The 13,990-nt window shown below is 35.8% G+C and overlaps 2 protein-coding genes across 2 annotated transcripts in view; both read left to right on the top strand.

Moving 5' to 3' along the window:
• The window catches only part of LOC136800244 (EF-hand calcium-binding domain-containing protein 12-like), a 40,480-nt gene extending 26,866 nt beyond the window's left edge, over window positions 1-13,614 (top strand). Inside the window, exons 3-5 of the mRNA XM_067056866.1 lie at window positions 11,381-11,571; window positions 11,755-12,319; window positions 12,710-13,614. Of these exons, the coding sequence (XP_066912967.1) occupies window positions 11,406-11,571; window positions 11,755-12,319; window positions 12,710-13,454 (1,476 nt within the window). The 5' untranslated portion in view covers window positions 11,381-11,405 and the 3' untranslated portion in view covers window positions 13,455-13,614. The remainder of the gene's footprint in view (window positions 1-11,380; window positions 11,572-11,754; window positions 12,320-12,709) is intronic.
• LOC136800243 (patched domain-containing protein 3-like) lies at window positions 181-7,857 on the top strand. Its single transcript, XM_067056865.1, has 4 exons — window positions 181-1,693; window positions 3,498-4,449; window positions 4,730-4,867; window positions 5,701-7,857. The coding sequence occupies exons 1-4, from the start codon at window positions 314-316 to the stop codon at window positions 5,862-5,864; spliced, it is 2,634 nt and encodes an 877-aa protein (XP_066912966.1). The 5' UTR covers window positions 181-313; the 3' UTR covers window positions 5,865-7,857.
• Window positions 13,615-13,990: the final 376 nt, after the last annotated feature.

The following is a 13,990-nucleotide window of genomic DNA, read 5'->3' as shown; positions in this document are numbered from 1 at the left end:
TAACATTAAATATAGAAACAAAATTAAATTGATTGAAGTGAGATAGGGAGAAAGAGAGACAGAGAAATCTCAGTTCTATTTCTACCATAAAAAAACTACATAGAGATTCTCTCATGTGAATTGAATTCTTTATAATCTCTGACGATACGTCATCAGCCAAATGTATACGTAGTCATGGCACCTTATAATTTATACAATTTCTCTATTAGAAACCATTTATTTAAAATTAACAACATTGGTATATACATGGAAATGTTTTAGATAGTAGACATTAGATACTTGTGTATCGTGAAAGGACATTTAAAAAAATAACATGGCGTGTGGGTGTTTGACCTCGTGGAACCGCTTATGTGGTAAATTTCACACTTGTCTTGGCAATTTATTCGAAAAATGGGGCCGATTTGTTTATAAACGACCCGCACTAGTATTAGTGGTTAGCCTGGTGACGTCATTTGCGTTGATGGCTGGCTTCTTGAAATACAGTGTGTACGGACAAGCCGAGCGACTGTTTTATCCGCAAAACAGTTTCGTTTTCAAGAGCTTAGATCGCGTTAAAGACTCATTCAATTATTACATACAAAATGAAGAGTTTATATTGATTCGAAACGATGGTCGAAATATATTGAATAGTGAGACATTCAAAATGGCGCATAAGCTGCATAAAGACATTTTACAGATTAAAGGGTTTGACAGTTACTGTTTGGAGCAGCCAAGAACTAACAGTTGTGTTTCAATTAACCCTTTTGATGGGATTTTCCATCAAGACAATTTTCAAAATGTTAGTCAAACTTTATTCAAAGCTCTAACGTCAGACTCTACCATTATGGGGAACGGGCTATCGCCGAAGCGGAACTTCCCACAGATGTTTGGTAAATTTAATACGGACATAACTCAACAGAAACTTGACAGTAATGTGATTCGAATATCATACCCAGTCCATTTTTCACAGACCCGAACCAAATATGAACAGAATTCAAAAATCGAAAAATCGATAATCGACTACTTGAAAAGCAAAGAAAAAGAACTTTCATTAGAGGGAATTTCATTGGCTTATAATACTGTGCGTGGATTGGATGATAGCATTTCGCAAAATACAAAAGATAATGTATCGCTTATTGGTGCTTCGATTTTTTCCATGATTTTGTTTTGCACTTTGGGCATGATTAACCTCCAGGCAAAAATCAAAAGTCATATCTTGGTTTCACTAGCTGGGATCTTGGCTGTTTTGTTTGGTATAGGGGCTGGTTTTGGACTCGGTTTACTAATCGGGCAACCTTATGTCGGATTCATCGGGGTTCTCCCGTTTTTGGTTTTGGGAATCGGAATCGACGATATGTTTATTATAATGCACCATCTTGATCGGGTTCCCATGGAGATCAAAGGTCCTGATCGATTGGGTATGGCTTTGAAACACGCTGGTTTGTCAATTTTAATGACCACCTTAACCGACTTGGTTGCATTTATGGTCGGAGCCGTATCAATGTTTCCTGCGGTCAAAATTTTCTGCATTTTTGCATTTTTATCGATTTTGTTTGCTTTTTTGATGATTTTGACCTTCTTTCTGGCGCTGGTGTCGTATGATATTCGACGTATTGGAGCCAACCGTTGGGATTGCTTACCTTGTTTTCATGGTGATGAGAAATCAGAAGAATTGATGTTGAAAAAAGAAAACAAAGACACGTGCTTCTCAAAGGTGAGTGAGATCATCTTCTATTTCCATCTTTTCATTCTTACATTTTTACTCTACTCGAGGAAAACCTGGGCTCTTGGAGGGAGGGGTAAATAATTCTAATTCTAATAGAACTAAAATTTGGACCCAGAAAAAATGTTTCGTCAAATAAGAAACACTTCTTGCAAAAGTAAATTAAAAACAGAAATGAGCGTACAGTTATCGCGAGTCCACAGTACTTACTATCCAGACCCGAGTGGACACCGAGACAAAATGAGTACCGTCTATATAAGTGTCAACTATCTGGGTGGGTACTTTTTTCACGCCTTTAAGGATGGATCCCTTTTAGGATCCCAAAACGTCAAAGTTTGTCGCTGAGATGCGAATTTCGAAACCCCGGGGAACCAGAGATAGAGATGCATCAGTGGTTATTTTGTTAGATACTAAACATGCAACTTGGTTACCCTAATTACAATTTTCCTCCATGCAATTAAAAGAATCCTCTAATTATCGAAAGAAGTAATTAAAGAGCAATTATTTTGAATCAACATTAAAATCACTTGGGCCACACACAGGGAAATTAATACCACGACACACGAGTTGAATAGAACCCCAGTATTTTTCCACGGTGTGAGGGGTATTGAGAAAAATGCTGTGGGTTATGTATGGCTTTTAAATTAAGGGTCTGATTTTGATGCAACTAGAGTATTCCCTGTAAAGATCACAACAAAATCCGAAAGGTAGGTAGTCTCTCCAAAGATCAAAACATTCATGAATTTCAATCAAAAAAATTAAATTCAAAAAATATATTTTTTATTTACATTGCAAGTAGTCACTCAATCTACAGCAAGCATTCGTTCGGATAAACGATTCAGAATCAAAGCTTTAAAATTAAACCCTTAACGGTGAAAGAACCTAAGAAAGTCAAAATTATCGGTCAAATTATGGCTATTATTATTTTTAATCGAGTAGTTTTAAAGGGATTCATAACGTCAATATAACGTTAGATGAACGTTAAAACAACGTCGTGTGCCAGCTAGGAACATATCATGACGTGTCATGGTCATCTAAAATGATATAACAAAGATCACTCGGATCTCCTTAATGCAAGAAGCGGAAACCCATTTCAAAAAAAACTACTATCTTAAATGTAAATCTTAATCAAAAGAAACCGAACATTTTTTGTTGTATTCCCATAGTAGCACAATTTGGTATCAACAACAAACATCGTTTATCTCTTAAACGAATGCTTCTCTTTAATTATCTAAGGTCATTGCTAGGTCATGTTATTTCTCACGCCCACAACGTTGTTTTAACGTCCATTGAATGTTAAATGGACATTACGTACGCTAGACAAACGTTGAAACAATGTTCCTTGCTGGCTGGCTTCAGTTACATATATCTTAGGAAAACCAAATCTTAGAACTCCAAATTTGTGCATGATAATAGGCCTGTTTTCACCCTTTTCCTTTCTTTATCTAGAACTAAGACGACCTAAATTTTAACCCTTAGTGCGCGCTGTTTTTTTGAAATTTTTCTAATTTTTTTTTTGAAACTCAAAACTTTAAAGTGCCATAAAAATTTGTAGCTTTTGATTCAGAATATGGTTTTGGTGCCATTGGAAAGCTATTTTTATACTCTTTCTAAAATCATTCGGTTTATGCCCTTTAAATCAAGTGGTCAGGAGCTATGGCCTCAAGTCTGAGACACATATACGCGTCCCTCGTGGTCTAAGGATTAAAACGAGGGAATTTGAGTTGCTCTGTTATGGTGCAATTTCTTACAATGAGGCTCTAAATTGTAACCTCTCTTATCTCTTTTTTTCTAGGTCATGAAAGCATATGGCAACTTCTTGATGAATAAATTCGTTAAAATCGGTGTCGTCATTTTCGCCGCGATTCTCCTCATAATGGGGATTTATGGCACCATCCACACGTCCCTTGACTTCGATTACAAAGTTTCTGGGTCCGCAAAATCGTCATACGTCAACTGGCTTCAAACGCTCGAATCAAATTTCCCTTTTGGTGTCTTCCAAATGGATGTTGTTCTAGATGACCCAAACGTCAATTATACGGACCCGAAAATCCAACAAATCTTTAAGACCCTTGATACATTTCCAGTATCAAAAGTACCCGAATTGAATACAAGTTTAACTGTTAACTGGATGACAGCATACATGCAATGGTCAGAAGCGCAATCCTTATCGATCAGTGGTGACAGTTTCTATAAGAACCTTCCCACGTTTTTAAACCAATTCAAAGATTTCCGTATCGACATTGTTCAAGATACCGAAACGGGACGCATCTCGGCATCCAGAATACACTTTTTCACCAAAGATCGTTGGTCATTAGTTTTCCGCCGTGATGCACTTGTCAATCTGCGTGAAGCATGTGACTCGCTCCCAATCCCTTTGTACCCAGTCTCCTTTACTTTTATCTACGTCTCACATTTAATCGTCATCATCAAAGCGACTTTAACCAACGTCGCTATTTGTGCCGCCGTCATTTTGAGTATAACGTTACCGTTCGTCGTTAACCCGAAAGTCTCTTTAATCCATTTTTTAACCTTCATCTCATTTTTAATCGAACTTCTTGGAATGATGTATTTATGGGATCTCTCTTTGAATTCAATCACTATGCTTGTTCTTGTAATGGCTGTCGGATTTGCTGTTGATTACAGCTGCCATATTGTGCATGCTTATTTGGTTTCCAAGGAAACGGGGCCGGATGAACAAATGAAGGATGCGATTTCGAACATTGGATCAAGTATTTTAAAAGGAGGTAAGTCTGAAGAAAAATTACGTTTTTTTCTTCAGTGTGAGTGATAGAGCCTTGGCTCTCTCTCTAATTCGATCTTCAAAGGACCAAGAATTAGCTTAGAATTTGAGAAAGATTTGAATTACAGAGAGTAGTTTAAACTACTTTCGGGATGAGGGGACCATTCTTTCTAGTTCGAATTACAGAGAGATATGAATTATTAAGGTTCAAAATAGAGAGAGTTGGCTATAATTCTTCAACTTCATTGTTCAATAATATTTTTTGTTTTCTTTACATTTAACAGCGCTGAGTACATTGATTGGTATCCTGGTGTTATCGATCAGTAGCAGTAAACTGTTCCGCCTCTTCTTCAAAATGGTATTCTCAATCATTTTACTGGGTCTCATTCACGGGATGATCATTCTACCTGTAATTCTGACCTGTAAGTCATTTTCCTTCTAAATTTTAAATGTACATTTCTAATAGAACATACCTCGATTAATTTTAGCGTGACATTAATTTGGCTTGGCGAAGGAACCATATGTTTTATGTTAGCTCAAGGAACTTTAATGAAACAGTTAGCTTTACCGGCGATTTATTTTATTTTGGTGAATGATAAATTTTTAAAAATTGACGAAGAATTGGGGGTTGGAAATTTGGAAATTGGAGAAATTGAAATGCATGAAAATTGCTATAAAGTCTACTTTAAAGTGGTGACTTTTCATAAAATTCTCATTTTGTTGAATTTAGCTTAGGCTAAATTTAGATCGTTTACTTTTGACCCAAAAAAATATAAGCAATTTGATTTGTTAAGTGCTTCGAAATAATTGCAAGATTCGTATTACCTAATTACCACATTAATACGGCCTTGAAATTTACATGCAAAAAATTAAAACAAATTTTGTTTGCTTTCTCAAGGGCACCACGGTTGGTTTTAATCAAAAGGGTTATAATTAACACATAATTTCTTAATTCGTTTTAATTACATGTCTACTTATTTTCGTATAATAACGTATACACCTAGTCATATAAGGGTACGTAAGTGTAAACAAATACCGGGTGTGTCAAAAAAAGGGCCTAAAATTGAAATTTTGACGTAGCTTTTTCTATTTATGCTAGGCTCATAAAATTATGCAAATAAAAATGACATTGAGCCTATTGTAAAACTTTTCTGAAAGTTTCATTCGTATAGCTTAATTAGTTTTAAAGATATATAGCTTTTACTAAAAAGTATAAACATGAGACACTCATCAATATCTACATTTTCATTCCCAGGGTTTGTCAAGAACACACCATCATATGAAAACCAAACAGCCGAGAAAGAATTTCTTCGAAACGGGGACGGTCGAGAAAGTAAAAAACAATTACTGAAAGAGAACGGACAAAATGGCGGCATTCATATGAATGGTGGGCATAATGGCGGTGTAGTTCAAGTATGATTGAACGATAACATGACCTGTGATGTTTTCACCGGGAAAAGCTGACAAGGATTCAGAAGGTTTTAATTTTGAAAAATCCTCGAGAATGCTACATAACATTTGTTTTTGGCTTTTGATATTTATTTACCTACAAGACAAGAGCATCTCCAGGAAAAGATTTCTTCTGCTTTTTAAGGCTTGGGGACACGAGAAGTTTTTTTCTTGCAACATGCTCCATCCCACCAACACAAGAAAAAAAAGTGCGTGTCTCGTGGTTTTTTGTTTTTGTTTCATGGGACAAAAAGTGAGGGAAATACCCAAAAGACACGCTGATTTTGTCCATGGGATAATGGAGCAAAATTAATTCGAATCAATCTTGCTCCATTGTGGTTGGGACAAAAGTGAGAGAAGCACAAATGTTATTAAAAGAAAAATGGGGTGAGACACGAGAAAGCGTTTCAGGTAAGTGGTATGGAGCATGTTGCATTGCACCAATGCGAAAAAAACTTCTCGTGTCTCCAAGCCTTGAAAATGAGAATTCTTCATTTTCTTTATAGTTATTTTGTAGATAGACCATTTCTTCTTTTTAAAACCGCATTATTTTTTATCGTGTTTCAATTTACCTTATGGCAATATTATACATGACAAGCTACCCTTTTGCCCCATTGGAAAAGAAGTGAGAAAATTTAATCAATAGGCCTTTTCATAATCCTATTTTGATTGCAATGACTGGCCTCGTTTTGTAACCATTTATATATTATATCCCTTGAGCATCCAAATGTTACTATTGCAAATAGAATTAACTTCTTATATGAAATCCTCTGCGAATCGAGCACCGTCACAATATTTATGAAAACGAGGTAAGCGTTGCTTGTGACGTAAAATATGAAAATGTCTTTTCTATTGGCCATACTTGTTGCCCTCAACGTCTAACCAATTGTGAGCTGCTGAAAAGTTGTCCATTAGTAAAGGCTTGGGGACACGAGAAGTTTTTTTCGCGTTGGTGCAATGCAATATGCTCCATCCTACCAACCTGAAACGCTTTCTCTCGTGTCTCCACCCCATTTCTCTTTCTACCAATAAAAGTGAAATCTAACTTTTGTCCCAGGGACAAAATCAGCGTGTCTTTTGGGTATTTCCCTCACTTTTTGTCCCATGAAACAAAAAAAGAAACCATGGAACACGCACTTTTTGGCGTTGGTGGGATGGAGCATGTTGCGTTGCTCGAAAAAAACTTCTCGTGTCCCCAAGCCTTTATTTGGTAAAATATATTTATTTTCTCTTCTCCTTGTGTATATACACCATTCCCTCTATTTTTGATCGAAATTCTAAATGTTGAGTTCAATCTTTTTTTAATAAGCAACCTCATTTTTTGACTCAGGGCTGGAGTTGCTAACTCTCCGGATTTTAGCCAAAAAGTTGCTTATGGATTTTGAGCCAAAAATAACTAGCAACTTCAAAAGATTTGGCTTTTTATCACGCTTTATGACCAAAATACCTCAAGTTTGGTATTCAAATACCATCGGTACACATTTTAATACCAAATAATGCCGAAAATACCTCTTTTAAGTATTTTTTGTTACTTTCCCGGTTCATGCTGAGTTTCAGGGCTGGACCCTTAGCAAGTCGTTTGATTATTAAAAAAAGATTAATATTAAAATACTCATAGCGGTACGATCAACAGGAAGTCTCGACAAAAGTTCACCGTGAACTTTTTGGGTGGTTTCACGGTGAGATATTTTCGAAAGATTGTAGCTTTCGCCCTGGATTCAACCAAAAATTCATGGCGAAAAATTCATGGCGAAAAATTAACCTCATCGCGTTTTAGTGGTCGTTGAAAATTTATTATTTTGAACTTTTTTTTTTAGTATTTAACATATTACTAGGCTGTTGAAATTTTTATCGAAAGGAACACCACTGTAACATGAATTTTTTTTTGTAGAATATTTTAAAAGTTGACGATTTTCTTTTTGAAATATAAACAGTTCTTGGTTAAAAATACTGAAACAGTATATTTTGTCGCATATTTGATTTGTCTTACTGGACGACGATAGTCACTGGAAGAAATCAAACATCGTATTTTGTTACATTGAATTCACAACAAAAAGCGCGGTAATTATTTTATTTTGAACTTGTGAAGCTATTTAGATTTTAGACGAGGGTCCACTTTGATAAATTTATTTTTCTTATCAGAAAACTACGTGATTAATATTTTTGCTTTCGAATAACAACGGTGACAAAGACAATCAATTTTCATGAACGTCTTAATTTGGGCTGAGCCTGAATGTGCTTATTTTTTGGGCGTTTGGTTAGAAAAATTGGCCCTCAAGTCGAACAAATTTGAGAAATTTCTTAATTCTCAGGCTTGCAACGTTCGTACGATGTTCTAATTTTCCAAATTTCAGCGTACTGGGTACTAATAAAAAACGTGTAAAAAGGTCCCGCTTTCCTTAATAGAAGAGAAACAATTTCTCGTGGAATTTCATATTATGAGGTCAAATTCCTTTGTGTAGTTTGTTTGGTTTTGGAGTTTTGATAATCACGTAGTTAAACCGATGTTAATTTGTTTATTATATGTTCATCATTAAAAATAAGGTATTTTAGTACACGTGACTTGATTTGACCGAGACAAAAAGAGATTCAAGCGTACCACAAATTACACCAAACTCCTTCCACTGGCTAAACGTACACATTTTTTTATAAGAGCCAGTAATTTTTGGATCAGGCTGGGCTATTCTTAAATTTCGGAGATTTTTATGCTCAAATATTCTTAAGGGCTCTGGTTATAGTGAAAAATCAATTTTAGAATTTGAAGATAAAACCTAACGTTTTCGCTGCTTTGACTTATTTAATAAGAAACTGCTTTTGAAAAAATGAATTTAAGTAATTACATCATGGGTAATTAAGGAATAAGTGTGGCGGACCTTAATAAAACGTCATAACGACGCTATTCATATACTTTTCACAAAAAACCCTAATCTGCTTGGGGAAATCATTTTATTGTTTCAAACTTTTTTTAAGTTAATGACAAATAATTTCTTTATTTAGATTTTTTCGGAAAAATTTTCTATTTGGCTACATCCCAAATTATAGCTGTTTTCGTATGGAAATTTAGTGGAGTCAGAAAATTGCCAAAAATGAGGTTTTTTGAAGATTTTAAAGGAAAGATACTTCCACAAAAATTTTCCGAAATTGTATTTTTAGATACTAAATAGATACATCACCTGAACCAAAAAAAATTCCAAAATGTTTGATTTTTACCGTTTAAAGCCTGAAGGATGGCTAGAGTTGAATGTGTAACCTTTCTCAAGCAATGAAAAATAAAGCCTTAAAATAAGCGCCCAACTCGATATGACAGATTGAGTCTACCACTGTCTTGGTGATAAATCTAATCTGTCGATAGGTCTCCTTCAATTTGGCGTTTGTGTGAAAACCACGCGGGTCACGTGTTTTGGATGGAAAATAAGTGAGAGTTTCATCCCTTTGGGGCTTTAACCTTAAAGGTTTCGAGTTCAATGCTTCTGATTTGAGTTCAACTTGAATAAGGGAGTGGTCAGAAAGTATCTACTAGGGAGGGGGGAGGAGGATTTCAGGGGGGTTCGAAAAAATTTCCAATGGAAAAGGGGAGGGTGCGAAATATTTTTGGGCAACTCAAGAGATAACTCAGAAGGTCAAATTTTATGGTTTCACATTTGAAGGTTTGAATTTTTTTTTGTTGAAACATTTCGACATTATTCGTATTTCGTATTTGTTAATTCTGTATTCATGAAATACCATCGTGATAGTCTCCACCATTTCGGTTCCTATAGGTCTTAACATTGTGTAAAAATTGGTTCAGTGGACTAAGAGAGAATGTTTGTTAAAGGATCCCCCTCTTACAATTTCATATGTCAGCATAGTCTAGCTTTTTTTTAAATAAAAAAAGGGTGGTTGAAAATTGAAATTTTTCTCCTGTTGTCGCAAACCATGGTTGCGCCTCTTTAATCTCTGATAACACTAGTACTTTTAAACCAAACTCAAAATATTACTCCTGTTATATTAAGATATTGTATATGCAAAGAAAATCTTTACTTTTAAATTCCATATGATTCAGACAAAAGGGGGCCGTCCACATAGTACGTACGCACTAAGGGGAGAGGGGGGTCTTCTCAAAAGCGTATGCTTGCGTACAGGGGGAGGGGAGGGGTCAAAGGAAAATGTACGTACGCAGACCTATTTTGCTTGTTTTTTGTTTACTTTTATGCTTCTTTAGTGAGGTCTGGTAGCACATAAAAACGTAAGAATACTTCAGATGGTGATAAAAGCATGAAATTTGGCACAGATGATCCTTAGAGGGTCTAAAACTTAATTTTAAACAGTAACACCAAATTTTGCCACCTGGCTACCTGCCAGATGACGTCATCGGGTGGCTGGGCAAAAAAAATTTTTTTTTGAAAATATTCAAAATCTGGTGGTTCCAGCAAAAAGAGCATGAAATGCTGATGAAAATTGAGGTATAAAACATGCCTTGAAAATCTTCCTATCAAAAGTTATGAAGGTTGAAAGTTTAGTGATGGCGTCATCACAAGACTTTCCAGGCAAAACTCAAAAACCTCGTAATTTTGGAACAAATTGACCAAATTTAATGTTTTATACATGATTTTATATTAAAATTCATTGATTTTTCTGATTCTGATGTTCAAATTGAATTAAAAGCTTTAAATCCTACATTTTGAGATTTACAAGGCAAATCAACGCAGCGTTCTCCCTTCAGGAACACAGTGTACAAGCGACTAATCTTTTGGATGTTTTAAGCCTTCCTATGTCGTTTAGGCCCAAGCATCAGAAGGAACTTCGAATTTTGACATGGATTCATGTATAAAACACCAAATTTAGTCAACTAGTTCCGTTATTACGGGATTTTTAGGTTTTGCCTGGAAAGGCTTATGATGAAGTCATCACAAAACTTTCAACCTTCATAACTTTTGATAGGAAGATTTTCAAGGCATGTTTTATACCTCGATTTTCATCAGCATTTCATCAGATTGTAATTTCAGTCCGAAAAAGAGCTATGTTTGAAGTAATTCAGGAGTCCAAAATCAAAATTTTCTCCGGTTGTGCCTCCTTCGTTACTAAATTCTTTGCCCTGGCAGGTTTGAAATCAAGCCACTTGCTGCCTTCTATATAATAATGTAGTCCTCCCCACATGAGTACACAACATTTCGAGATTGAGGCTTATAGGATCACTCACAATCTGGAAATTTACTGTAGTTAAACCCGATTTATATGTGACAAGTCGCCCTTATCCAAAAATAAGTATAAGTAAGCATAGCCCTCACCTTATTAATCAGTCAGTTAGAGTGTAGGGGGAAAAAGATTGTAAGAAGGGGGGGGCGAAATTTTTTCAACCCTTTTGAGGGGGGGTTCGAAAAAATTTTCCAGGTTAGGGGTGGGGGTGCGAATTTTTTTTTTTTTTTTTTGAAATATCCTTCACTCCCCCTAGTAGATACTTTCTGACCACTCCCTAAATCAAGTTTTTCTATTTTTTCTATTCGTAGAAGTTGACCTGACGCCATATCAACAATGAAAGTTCGCAACTTGCAGTTATCGCATGACTATCGAGAATATAAGAAAGAAAATCCTTCAGGCCAATTTATCTCAAGAAGGCGTGTATTTTTGCCCGCCCCACAAACACCCAAGGCAAAAGAAAGAGAAATTGAAATTCCACCCACACCACCAACGAAAGCAGGTTATTTACATTTATTTTGCCAAAAAAAGATAAATATGACGCTTTATTTTTAAGAATTTCACAAAAATATAGTGTTGAAATTTTTCTGATTGAAAAGATAACTAAGCCACTTTTCAAGTCATATTAATTGTTCACACGAAAAATCGCACTTTAAACCGTTACTTTTTGTCTCTATTTTTCTAGTGAACCTAGACAAAGATGCTCAAGATGAGGAAATTGAACGTACGCGGACCGCGCGACAAGAAATGGGTGCTTGGGTTCAAGAACGTAGAGTACTTCGTAAGAACCTCGACAAACTCGGTCTCAATGACTCTTGGATGGAACACAAATCCGATAAATCCGAAATTGAAAAACGGATTCTCAAACGAATGCAAAAACCCGATGGTTCGTTTCCAAAACAAAAAGAAGAAAATTTTTTGCTTTCTAAACGTCGCGTACGACGTATCTCTTCTGCGCACGTTGACTTTTTACCATACGTCAAAACACCGCTTCCGATAGCGTTAGCCTTGATTGCTGACTACTTAGCAGATCATAGGCTACGGTTAGTAGACCTATTCACGAAAGTTGATCGAAACAAAGATTGGTCGATGACACGAGACGAGTTGAAAATGGCATTCAAGAAAATCAAAGTTCCGCTTTCGGACGGTCAGTTGGACCATTTGATTTTTACGCTCGATGTCAATAATGATAACGAGTTGAGCTATAAAGAAGTAGCGCATGGTGTTGAGGCTTATCATAAGGATAGAAGGTAAGGAAAATACCTTAACGGGGATAAAACTTTTGGGCAAAATTTAAATCGGGGAAAAATTCATAACTTTTGTGATAATCTTTGCCACAATTCCCTTGAAGTTGAGGAGAGAGCTTTGCCTCTTGTCTAAAAATGCCTACACCTGCCCCTTCAAATCATTTGGTTTGTTAAGGCTTTTATAATTTTTCGGTGATATCTAGTTCCTCTGCACTTTCTCTATTTGACTGGTGTTTAAAAAGAATAGGCCGGAAATTTTGAGGAAAGTAAACTTGAAGAAAAAGATTGAACTCTATCAGTTTTTAATGAATATTTAACTTTTCAAACCATAAAATGACTATTTTGATTCGAAGCCTTAATTTGGTAGATAATTCTTATAAAAAAATTCATTAGATGGCAAAAGATGAAGAAAATGTATGATAATATGATCGCTATTAAAGAAGAGGACGTGACTCCTAACGCGCATGAGCAGACGGACCTTTTATCCTTCGACTGGGATGTTTACAATCAACCTATCATTCCTAAGCGCCTTTCTCTGAAACATAAACCAAAGGGAAACGATGTTATCGAGGACCGTTACGTGACGACCATGACCGGCCCCTTGGTGCCGAAGAAGATTGAATATTTGAAATGGATTGATGCGGAGTGTGGGGAATGTATTAAGCATTTAAGTCAGCATGGTATCTTCATACAAAAGGATCGATTGGAGCGTTTCTATCGGGCGCCAATTGAGAATACAGAGGATAAGTGTGAGATTTATTTGTCAACCAATCGATCGGCATTCCCTTTTAATCATTCAACGAACGTGGCCTGTCGTAAGAATCAACGTCGAGTTTTGAAGAGAATAGCGCGTCGAGAAGCTATAGAGAGCCGTTCTGGTAAAAATACTGAACGCTTGAGTCCTGAAGAGATGAATAATTCGAATCGATGTTATCCGACGGATACAGCTTTCTTGCCACGTGTTGCATCGTTTAAAAAGATTTCTCGTGAGGGGCGTAAAAAGAGGCGGCAAATTGAGAACGCCACGCCTTCGCCCTATTGGCCACAACACCTATTGGATAAACTTTGTTTATGCATGGATAAATGCCACGTGGGAAGTGATCGAAAAGAAGTTATGTTTAATCTTGTTAAACCGTAGATCAACTGACGGAACAAGATTTTAACTTTAATTTAACTCCCCAGTAGCGAAGACAAGAGGGACGCAAAATTTGTATAGAAGAGCAGATTTTTATGACACAGTAATTATTTCTTTATAATATGAATAGATAATTAAAATGTTTTAATCGGTATCGCAATTTTGGATTAGTGTTGAAATACTTATCTCATTCACTTTTTGACTTAAAAAGGCCTTAAATCAGTTTTTAAGCCGTTTTTTTTTAATTCCGAGGTTGTAAATGTTCTTCTTAATTTTTACTTTTAAATTTTGGCCATAATTGGGCTCCTGTTCGATTATAAAATTGATAAATTGAATAAAAAGCGTGTTTTCCAAATTTGATTTTTGCTCCAAAGAAATTATTAAATTTGGGAAGCATTGCTTTCTCCTTGAAGCTATATTGAGTCTTAATCGAGATATATAAAGGGTAAGAATTTATATAAATCTTATTAATATTTCGATGGTGAAATACAGTGTGTCTGGGGGGGAAATTGGACATAATTTGTTAAAAGATGAAAATC

Source organism: Clytia hemisphaerica, unplaced genomic scaffold (assembly GCF_902728285.1).
Source record: "Clytia hemisphaerica strain Z4C2 unplaced genomic scaffold, Clytia hemisphaerica genome assembly, whole genome shotgun sequence".
NCBI lineage: Eukaryota > Metazoa > Cnidaria > Hydrozoa > Leptothecata > Clytiidae > Clytia > Clytia hemisphaerica.
Note: the sequence above shows the minus strand (reverse complement) of the source record. Positions and strands in the feature narration are given on the sequence as shown.

Coding starts and splice junctions, on each gene's coding strand:
- LOC136800243 (XM_067056865.1), top strand. CDS start 314: ATGGCGTGTGGGTGTTTGACCTCGTGGAACCGCTTATGTGGTAAATTT. Junction 1,694..3,497: donor AAGACACGTGCTTCTCAAAG/GTGAGTGAGATC, acceptor CTTTTTTTCTAG/GTCATGAAAGCATATGGCAA. Junction 4,868..5,700: donor TCTACCTGTAATTCTGACCT/GTAAGTCATTTT, acceptor TTTCATTCCCAG/GGTTTGTCAAGAACACACCA.